The 11,240-nt window shown below is 48.8% G+C and overlaps 1 protein-coding gene across 1 annotated transcript in view; it reads left to right on the top strand.

The window, feature by feature from the left end:
* The window catches only part of ADD2 (adducin 2), a 90,642-nt gene extending 80,071 nt beyond the window's left edge, over window positions 1-10,571 (top strand). The window contains exons 14-16 of the mRNA XM_011365559.2: window positions 1,907-2,054; window positions 3,430-3,555; window positions 7,554-10,571. Of these exons, the coding sequence (XP_011363861.1) occupies window positions 1,907-2,054; window positions 3,430-3,555; window positions 7,554-7,861 (582 nt within the window). The 3' untranslated portion in view covers window positions 7,862-10,571. The remainder of the gene's footprint in view (window positions 1-1,906; window positions 2,055-3,429; window positions 3,556-7,553) is intronic.
* The last annotated feature ends 669 nt before the right edge of the window (window positions 10,572-11,240 follow it).

Raw genomic sequence — 11,240 nt, forward strand, 5'->3', positions numbered from 1 at the left:
CCCGGGGCTGGGCAGCAGGACCCCTGAGTCCTCATGCCCACTTCCCTCTGTGATCTTGGGTGCTGATGCTCTTGCTGCAAAACGGACGCCGTGGGGTCCAGGGGAGTGTCTAATCACCCGCTGTGGGCACTGGGCGGGGCAGCAGCTGCCCAGCCTGCCCATGGGAGTGAGGCTGACTTCCATGCTTCTCCCGTGGAGCTCCACTCTGCCGTCTCTTAGAATCCTGCAAAGTGGGGAATGTGGCTGGCAGCTCCCAGCTGCTCGGGCTTGCCTGCCTGAGCATTTCTGGCCTCTGTGCGGATATGGCATCGTGAGACTGTAGCTGTAGGAAGATGCTCGTGTGCTCTCAGAGGGGAGGCACGTGTATAAGGACCAGTGCTCCTACAGAATGGGAAGGGGAAGGTAGTTGCCCTCCCCACCCCCCACATAGAGTTAGAAAGTATAAAGTCATTGTTTCTATGCTTGAGATAGAACAGTGTTTGTCTAGTGCTTAGCAAAAGGAGTAAAGATCAGACTTCTGGCTTGTGTTGGAAATCATTGCCACTAACTACAAACTAGCAATGGGCATGGCATCTTTCTTAGCAGCAAGAAGGGGTAAAATACAGAAACCATCTTCTCTGCTGAGCAAATCGACATGATGCAATGATTTCAGATCAGGCTGCAGCCCACAGCGTGTGGGTGCCCACAGCGTGTGGGTGCCCATTGGCCGGCAAAGTGTGAAGGTTATGTCATCACACTCACCTCCATCTTATCTCAACTCAGCCAAGATGAGGAACACCAAATGTGCCACGGGTTCAAGAATAGAAATACCCTGTGATACTGGGGCGATGTGAGAGTTCAAGGCAATGAGCAAAATTGTTAAAAACTTTGCCATTTATACCAAATGCTCTCCTTGGAGTCCCTCTTCTTGGAATTCTGGTCTTGGACTCTCTTTTGAACCTATGATTCCTTAAGATATGTCCAGTACTGCCCCTCTTTTGGGAGGAGCCCGTGAGCCCCTCGTCAGGAGGTCTGATGGGCCAGAGGAAGATGGCCAGGCATGTGTGGTGTGGGCCAGCTGCCCAGGGCTCGCCTGCCCCTGGGTTTCCCTTTCTTTGCTCCTCCTCAGCTCCAAAGCACTGCATTCTCAAAGGTCAAGATGAGGATGCTGGATTAGGAAAAAGGACTATGGAGTCTGAATTTTAGTCCCTGTCTTGAGCTAGAGGGGTCAGAGAATTCCTGAAGCTTACACGAGTTTACTCAGCTGGTGAGCTCCCAAGAGCTAGGGGCTCCATGGAGGTGGTTAAACAGTGCTTTTGCCAATATCCCCGCAGGGACCTGCAGTCTAGGCAGGTTGAAGATCTGAGATTCAGGACCTTGGTCCCCTTGTGATTTATGACTGTGTGCAAAACAGGCCTAACACTTTGGACTGAGAATGCTGAAGCCGCTGTCTGTTTTACTGCTGTGTGCTGTAGCTTGTGCTGCTTTGCGGGAGAGGGAGGTGCAGGGTGGGGAAGAGCTGGCATGATGCTGACTGAGCCAATGCTTTGCTGGCTGGAATTTGGCTGACTGACTTTGGGCCACTGACTGTATTTGTATAGTGATGGCTTGCAAGCGTCCACAGGAGGGACTGCAATAAAGGTGTGTCTTCCTTCTGCTTGGGAGCATCCTTTGATTTTATTTCTGGGGCAGAGGGTGGACCCCCTGTATTCATCCAAGCAGTTGTGAAGAATCCGGGTCTGGGGGTGAGGTAGCCGTGGGGAGAAAGGAACAGCCCTACCCCGAGGCCCTGGGCTGTTTCCAAGAAGCTGCATGCCACGCTGTCCCTAGCAAGACCACTGGCAGCCACATGAGTCTGAAAGGAAGCTCGGGCCTGGGCCCCAACCCCGGCGATCAGAGAGCAACACACACTGTGGTTAACTTTCAGTCTACAGAGAGCCAGCTGATGGCCAAGGGCGACGCAGACACCAAAGACGAGTCAGAGGAGACGGTGCCCAACCCCTTCAGCCAACTCACTGACCAGGAGCTGGAGGAGTACAAGAAAGAGGTGGAGAGGAAGAAACTAGAACTCGAAGGTAAAGAACCCCGGTGCTTCAGGATCTCCCAGGCTGGAGAGGAGGGTTTGGGGGTGGAGAGAGATTGAGAGAGAGAGAGAGAGAGAGAGAGAGAGAGAGAGAGAGCGAGAGAGAATGAGAGAAAGCAGAGCAACCGGCAGACCTGGAAATCAGGCCTTCCCTCCTGGGCCCTCAGGGCTCAACTAGCCTCCTCTTGCTTTCATTTTTAATCCTCACTTGCTTCTTTCTCTCTCTTCTCTGTCCTAGCCTCAATTGAACCTTCTTGCTCAATCACCAAATAATATTCTTACTAGCATAATACTATTAATCACAATGACGACCCTCGTTGCTCAGTGCCTAATGTTACATGGTGTCCTCAGGACCTCCTCTGACCCTCTCACCTGGGTATAAAGAGTTAATCCTTACAGAGTGCTTAGAATAGTGCCTATAAATATGGCTTACATCAGTCAACACCAGATAAATGGTAGCTACGAGAAGATAATTATAATAGTGATAATTATTAATTATCTGTCAGATCTGTTATATAAACCTTTTTAGCCTGGCAGTCAAAACTCTCCACTAGCCGACTTTATTTCACTCCTTTATTTCAGAATCTCGAGTTAAGCTCACCTCTCTATGTTGACTCCTAGAAAGACATTCATACTCATGATAGTTATGCCCTTGTTCATGTCCTTGCCCTTTCCTAGCATGGTTTCCCTTTCTGGACGAGCCTGATCCAAAGGTATCTACACTTCAGGCTCCACCTCAAACCCCCTCCTAGGAAGCCTGCTCTATCTCTCCCCACCCCCACACTGAGCTGTCCTTTCTCTTTGCCTCAGGCGCAATCAGGGCTTAAGACCTAGAACTCAGCTCTTAGTTTTGTCCACCAGGCTAGGCTTTCACTCCCTCAGGGCAGGGTCTTCCTCCACCATCCCCCTCCCCACCCAGAGTCAGCTGTCTTCCTGGGGGCCAAGCCGGCACTAGCAAAACCCTTGCTGGCTTCTTTGGAGTTCTAATGGGCCAACTGAAAAAGTAGGTAGAAAAATATGGTGCTTTGAATCCCTAGGCATTGTTTGGACTGAACATGTAAATTAGATAAATTAAATCATAAAGGAGCTACATGCCAACAAATCACGGGTGGAAACTCTCTTGCTGCCCTTGTCAGGGGTAATATTTCATCAGTGGATGTGTTTGATGGAGGAAACAGAACGTGACTCTGACTCCTCCCATTGGCATCCCCAGGATGTAGCAGAAATAACAAAAGGATGGGGGAGCAGGTAACTACAGGCAGGAGCAATGAGGACCAAATAGAAGAAAGCAATTTTTTTAATGCTCTCTTTCTGCCCGTCTCTCTTCTGCTTGACCTTTATCCTGAGGTAGTTTTCTGTATTTTCAGGAGAAAAGGAAACTGCCACAGAGGAGCCTGGCTCACCTGTAAAGTCTGCACCTGCTTCTCCAGCACAGAGTCCAGCAAAATCAGAGACAAAGAGCCCCGTGGTCTCTCCCTCCAAGTCTTTAGATGGTGAGTCGGTGAGTCTGACCTCAGCAGCCAGGAGAGAGAGAGAGATGCATTCACAGGCTGAGAAAGAGGTCTGCATGGAAGGCGGGCCAGGCGTGCACCCTGCAGGGACCCAGCCTTTCAACAGGTGTTGTCTCCCTACCCGAAAAGCTTTTCCCTCTGCCATTTCTAGAGAATCTGAAATAGGGGTTACCAAAATAAACTTGTTCCGTTCACAGGCTGTGACCATACACCTTACAGCTTAGGCCCAGCCCAAGCAGTGACGAGTAAGTTAATGACTGACTCAGAGCCTCTCACTTCTAACTCAGGCTGGGTTGGCTGGTGGGCCTTTCCCGATGCACTAGCCCACTGCTCAGACCTTAATATGCCCAAGGATCATCTACAAATTTTGTTAAAATGAAGATTCTGGGTCAGCAAGTCCAGGTGGGACCTGAGACTCTGCATTTCCAACAAATTCCCAGATGAGGCTTATGAGGTCATCCTCGGCTTTGTGCCTGGGAATCACGTGGGGGCGTTCTAACAGCCCTGAAGCCTGCCTTGGTCCCATCCACCAGCTGTTGAGTTAAATGGTGTGGGGGTGGGGCCGGGGATGCATGCAGCCTGGAGTTTTAAGACCCCACCAGGTGAATCTACTGTGTAGCCCAGGTCGAGAACCACCTCACTAGCTACTAATTTAGAGAACTGAGTTCTAGGCCCAATTCAACTGCTAACTAATAACTCAGCTGCTAATTTGAGAAAATCTAATGATCTTTGTACCTCAGTTTCCTTGTCTATCAAATAGGGCTACTAATATTTTCCCTTTTTAAGGTTCTTATATGTATAAGGAAAGTTGGAGGTGAAAGCATACATTGAAAGAGTAAAAGCATGATTTAAATGTAAGATCCGATTATGGTTATGATTGATACTGTGTATGACAGATAATACTTTTATAGCCCATTCCACCTAGATCATGAAAGTGTCTTTAATGAGCTCTTGGAATCACTCCTGGGCATAAACAATCCTCCCCTGGCTCCCTAGAGCCCTCACCAGGGAGAGGCGTACCGCCATGCCAGGAGCAGCGGCTTGGTGGCCTCAAGGAGTCTTCTCCCTCCTGGGTGGAAGGTCACCTATGTGGAAGCTGCTAGAACCCCCCAACCCCTGAGCACCCTCCGCAGGTGAATTGCTGCCTTGTATGCGGGCCTGGTGCTGCCAGAGGAAACCGATCTGCTTGAGGCGAGAGCCCCAAGTGGATGTCCCCCAGCTGTTTGTGTTCATTGTGTCTCATCGTGGTGGTGTTGTCGACCTGTCTCCACAACGTCTTCCTTTCTCTTCCCATTCGTGCCTTCATCAAAGGACTTTCCTCCGATTCTGAATACTTGTCTCTGTAGTAAGTATAGAGAGGCTATTTACTAACTCACTCCAACTCTCGCAATGGGGGAGGGAGGACTTTTCAAAAGAAATACATTTCTTTCCATTTTTTTTTTGCAACTCACAACCCTGCCTTCGGGAGGTTTCCTGGCTATAAAATTCATGACCAATTCCACATGTGCTGTGCATGGACAAGGCTTCTCTGAAGGATATATACACATAGGACACGCCCATGCACAAACACACACCAGTACTCCATGGCACACCACCCAGAAGCAGCAAGGCCCACAGTGAACGGGCACTAGGGCCAGCTCCTGGGTACTCCCCGTGGTGAAGTGCTTACGGCCCTAGGGCACCTCTGCATTCCTGTTCCCAATGCTCAGGCACCTCCAAGGAGCCCATGACCTCCTCAAAGGCTGTGGGCCAGAACCCAAATGACCTTGAGACCAACTGTCATATAGGGATGCACAGAGCACCCAGCTTGACTGATGTCTTCAGCATGCCTCAGGGCATGTGTACCTACTGCACGGAAGTCCGGGCTGGAGAAGAGGCTCGTGGCAGGAGTGGGACGAGGGCTGGCGATTCCGTTTTAGTTCCCAGGAGCCCCTTGAAGCAACCTCTGCTGCTCAGTGGGGCAGACGGCAGGAGGACTGTGAGATGGGTGGGATAACTGCTTACTCACCACCTGACATCATCCCCACTCCGGCAGGATCCTGCTTCTCTCTGGTACAGATCTGTGCCCCTGTAGGGAACACACCAAAGTTGCGTTGTTGGAAAACTGAAAGTCTTCATCCAAGACCCTTCCTGTAACACAGACAGAGCTGGGGAACACGGGCCTCCTCTGAGCAGACCCCACATGATGGGGCATAAGCTGTAGCTGCCTAAGGTGACCAGTGAGGAGTGGGGTTGATGGCTTTGGCCGGCTGCCCAATGGCTTGCCCTGCTCCTCCAGGTGGACAGGGCTGACCCTCTGAGCAGCATCTGCACTTTCACACTGAACACACTCATCGGATCAGGGCTGGCTTTTTCACTGTGTGGCACCATGCTCTCAGGTCCTCTTATGCTGAGTCACCTCAGCGTCTCGCCTCTTCGGTCTCCCTGACTCCTACTCTGTTAGCCTCTCTGAAGGACAGTCTTTTAAATCCTCTTCCTTCACATCTGACCATCTCTGTCATTGCCTTCTCTTTGACCAGCTCCTGACTGTCTTTGCCCCTGCCGACTCCATCCCCCAGTGAACCCTCAGGAGCACCAGCTACACCTGCAAAGAAGGAGCCCTGCACTTAACATCAAAAATCAGCTCTGCCACTTACTAAGTTAGCCATCCCAAATAAGTCACTTCAAAACACTGCATAATGGAGGAACAACACAAACGCTTGCCCTTTCTAACTCACACCATTGTTATCAGGATAAAATGAGCTAAAAAATATAAGAGGACCTTATAATGTGCTTAGATAAATTAGTTCTCATCATGCACTATGTTCTCAGGATCGCAAGCAATTGCTGTTGTTAGCCCCTAAGTTTTGGGGTAGTTTGTTATCCAGCAATAGATAATTATTAAATCGTGGTGAATAGTAAAAACTAGTTTTATGGAAATTAGTTCTTCTGTGGGTTGACTGGGCTCAGTGGGATGGTTCTTCTGCTCCACTGATGTCAGCTGGGGCTGCAGTCATTTGGGAGCTTGACTCAACCGGAACTACAGAGATGGCGCATTCACGTGTCAGGTGCCTTGGCAGTGGCAGCTGGAAGGCTAGGCTCAGCAGGCACACTGGGATGGCTGGGACTGTCAATCATCTATCTCTCTGTCTATCATCTATCTATCATTATCTATCTATCTATCTATCTATCATCTATCTATCTATCTATCTATCTATCTATCATTATCTATCTATCTATCTATCTATCTATCTATCTATCTCTATCTATCTATCTATCATCTCTGTCTCTGTCTCCATCTCTGTCTCTCTCCATGTGGTTGTAGGGCCTCACCTAACAGGTTCCCTCCAGGCAGGATAAAGACCTGGAGTGGGGAGTGGGGCCCTGGCTGTTAGAACGGGCCAACCAGGTACCTTCCTTTTTGGGTTAATCCTTCTATCTTAGAAACACAGGGTTCATGTCACTCAGGGATTCCATTCTCCTTCTTCCTTCCCCTCTCTGCCTACTGAGAAGATATCCTCCATTCTTACAAAGTTCCTCACTGGTGTAGGAAATGAAGTGAGAATGAAAACATGTATTGCCATAGTAGTGAAGCCAAACCAGTTATAATTCTTAGATGCCTCCAGTTGTATGTGACATGACGCCCCCTTCCTATAGTCTCTGTCCTTGCCTGTGTCTTTTCCCTTGTTCTATGCCTGGAAAAGCTTCGAGCTGGGCCCTAACTGGGCCTCCTGCCATGTTTGGACACCATTACCTGTTTGCTTTTATAGTCAAGAGCCCAGAATCCGACCTGGCACGGGCTCGTTCCCAGGGCAGGCTATGAAGAAGGGGTACAGGTTTGGATGAGACCCCTGCCTACCCTCTACCCCTGCAGTACAGCCTGCCATCCCACTGCTGCAGACTTACTTTGTAGAATTGCCTAGAAATGGCTCTTGTAACCCCAGGTAGAAGCTCTCACCTGAATGACATCTTATGGGTCATATCTTTTAATCTTTTTCCAGAAGGTGCTAAGAAGACAGAAACGAGCAAAGCCGCCACAGAGCCCGAAACAACACAGCCGGAAGGGGTGGTGGTCAACGGCAGGGAGGATGAGCAGACAGCAGAGGAAATTCTCAGCAAAGGCTTGAGCCAGATGACCACCAATGCCGACACGGATGTTGACGCCTCTAAGGACAAAACCGAGTCGGTCACCAGCGGCCCAATGTCCCCAGAGGGCTCACCTTCCAAGTCTCCCTCAAAGAAGAAAAAGAAATTCCGAACCCCATCTTTCCTGAAAAAGAGCAAAAAGAAGGAGAAAGTGGAGTCCTGATTCGTAGCACCCTGGAGCTCCCATGTGCGTCCTGTCTCCCCATGTCCCTTTCTCCCATCTCCGTCCCTGAAGCAAGGGGCCAAGGAGGGATAGAGTAGGACCCTGGACCACACTCTGAGGGGGACATAGAGATCGCCCGACCAACCCCTCATTTACAGTTGCCCCAGAGAAATCAGGTGACTTTCCCAAGGTTCCACAGTAGTTAGTGGCAGAGCCTGCACTAGAATCCAGGTCTCCTGGCTCCTAGTCCAGGGCTCTCTCCACTATACAACACTGCCTAGTTGTGGGCCACCTTCGTGAGGGCGCTGCCCACTGATCTGAGCCCCGGGCAAGAGGGCCAGAGTGGGCCACAAGCTCTCACAGGCTCAGACTAAATCAGGTCGAGGCTCCCCCTGAACAACGTCCTTTTCCTCACGGGAACCCAGTCTCCTCTGATGGAGCTATCACTATGTTTAGAAGTCTCTCTTCTCTTTTTCATAGGATCCCTGCCTTGCTGCTCATACTAACCAAACAAACTGACTTGCCCCACCACCAGTTTATCTTTGTTCCCAAGGGCTGATGGCTTAGCTTGTGCTTCCCCAATCACTAACTCTGAGCTTTCTTCATGGAACCTCCTAAATGACGGATGGAAGAGTTGTAACAATTGGCACACATAAGGAAGGGCAAGCCAAGCCAGCCACAGAATGGGAGATAACTTCATCAATATAAGAAGCCAGGAACTTGACCCATTCAATTATCTCAGGCACTTCAAAAGTAAAACCAAATTTAGCTCAGAAAATAGTTGTCTCGTGCTCAGGACAGAAATTTGGGGAAATTTAGATCTTCTGTTGGCTTTAGGGTAAATGAGGAGGATCAAAAACAGTACAGGGAATGCTATGCTTTTCTAGCTTTGCATGACAGTAATGTGGCTCTACTCGTCTCACTTCTGTCCAGCAGTCAGGTGTCCCCTGACCTTCCCTCAAACCCAGGAGCACTGGCTCACAGAGTGTAACCGGCATCTTACCCTTGGCACCTTGACCTTGGCTTCTTTGGGTTCCAACTCAGTCATTCTGGGTCCAGCAGAGAATGAGATGAGCCCTTCGGGATTAATCAGAGAAATGCGTGGTTGTCCCCGGCCCTTTCACTGTCTGTTCATCCTGGGGCCTGGTAATAGCCACGGCTATTATTTTAAATGCCAACACTATATTTTCATATTCTTCCATGGGGCATTGTTTAATGAGCATTGTTGGCTCCTAAATAGACAATCCATTCTCTTTAAAGCACCACATCTTCAAAGGATATTTTCCCTTTCTGTCCTGATTATTGTAAAAGTATTTTTGAAAGTTTTTAATCATAGTTTTTCATGTTCGAGCACTTACTATATATATAGACACTGGGCAGGCTTTACTCACATTGTACCCTTTAACCCTCATGATAATCCTGTGATGTGGGGAAGATTATTCCCATTTTATGGGTAAGGAAACTGAGCCCCTAAAAGGATAATTAACTTTTTTCCAAGTAACTTGGCTAGAGAGAGTCAAAGCCTGGATTTAACGCAAGTCACTCTGAGTCCAGAGCCTTTGCTCTTAACAGCTATGGTGATCAGAAAACGTTAATCCCCAAGGATGGTGGTTTCAGTCCAGGAACCATTTCCGTGGCTGATCTCCACTGTATAATGCAGCACTTGAAATGAAGTTAGGAAACTACTTGTGTTCTCTCTCATCAGTGCATGTTAAGTTCCTTGGTTAACGTGGACTGTGGCAAGGCCAGTGTGGACCTCTGACAAAGGAGAGGCAAGGGCCTTCTGGTTGGGGCAGGAAATATCATTCATTATTGGGCTATTTCTTGAGAAGGAAGGAAACTGACATATGACTATGGGAAACCCAGTGCTGTGTCTCTCTAGTGCAGATTCCCAACTGCTAACCCCTCCGCCCCGCACCCCCACACCCTGGCCCCTCTCCTTCTACCTTCTGATTCGGTCTTGTGCTGGACAGCCTGACAGTCAGGGGCACTGATGCCTCAGATAAGTCTGTGATACGAGAAATGCCTTTAAAAGCCAATCCTTTGATGCCTTCTTTTAAAAAGTGGATTTCACATTCATTTATTGATCCCTTCACAATATTTGTTAAGCACCCATTAAATGTCAGGCATTATACTGACATTAAAAGAAAATAATCATTGGGACTAGACTAATCAGTAGCAAGCAAGGTTAAGAGATTGGTGGAGTGGATACAACCATTTGTTTGTATCCAGTGTTTGAGTGGTTGTAGCTCAGAGATGGTTTGATTAACTCTTTACATTCAACAAATTCTCTTCATTCCCTTTATAGCAATGAGGCCTCATTTAGGTGAAAATGCCAGAGCTTGCTGGAATTTGGGCAGCATCCTTGTAATTTATGCTATGGGCCCACCTCGTATTTATCCATTTGTTCATTATTCATGCATTTAAAAAACGTGAATGAGCATGCATCACGGGCTAGGCCTGGGGGCAGGACTTAGTCCCAGCCTGCGGGAAGTTCATAAGTAAAGGAGGCACATAGACAAGTGACAAAATGGGCAAGGGTGTGGAGGTGGCATGAGGAAGCAACGGTTTACTGTCTTCTGGGCCAGAGAAACCTTCCTGAAAGGAGCGATGGTTGAATTAGGTTTTCAAAACAGAGGAATTTTCCAAGAGGACAAAAGCGTTGGCAGAACATCCCGTGATGAGGGAAGAGCGTGTGCAAATGCACGGAAGCATGAACCTCCGTGCTGCCTGCACTGAGCAGTTCTGTCCTGCGGAGCGTGAAGTGTGAGGGGTGGGCGGGGATGGCGTGGCTCGTTTCATGGGTGGGCAGGGCTGGTAGAAAGCGTGGAGAGGCTAGACTTTATCGTGTCAGGGGGTTGGAGCTGCTGAGTCATGATCAGGCTTGGACTTTAGGAAAACTCTGATGGCTGAGTGGAAAATGGACTAAAGGAGTGGCCACATGGGAGACTGCCTCATAATGAGGCTTTTCTGAAACATCAGTGCTAAACCGGGTTCAGTGTCCTGCCTTACACTACATTTTCCTTTATTGCAAATAGTGAGCTTCCAACACAGAATTTATTTCCATTGAATTATTTGGATAAGGCCTCTTAAGAGATTTAGACAAGGAGAGCTAGTACTTAGAGTTTCCAATTCTGTTCTGACTAGTGTAGAGTTGCTGGGAGAACTTTTTAGTCATTTCTTCTTCCTGTGTACATGGTGGATGTGGCACGCTCAGCTCCAGGCTTGAGGCCGGACACTGGATGCGGTTGAGGTGTGTGGTCTAAACAGAGCCATGGGTTTTTAGGGTGACAGGAGGGGCCATTGTCTTTGGCTCTGGATAAAAGTAGGGTGAAAACTTGGACCAGTGTCTGTCTGGAGAAAAAAATATACATGGAGA

Source organism: Pteropus vampyrus, unplaced genomic scaffold, assembly GCF_000151845.1.
Source record: "Pteropus vampyrus isolate Shadow unplaced genomic scaffold, Pvam_2.0 Scaffold113, whole genome shotgun sequence".
NCBI classification, from domain to species: domain Eukaryota; kingdom Metazoa; phylum Chordata; class Mammalia; order Chiroptera; family Pteropodidae; genus Pteropus; species Pteropus vampyrus.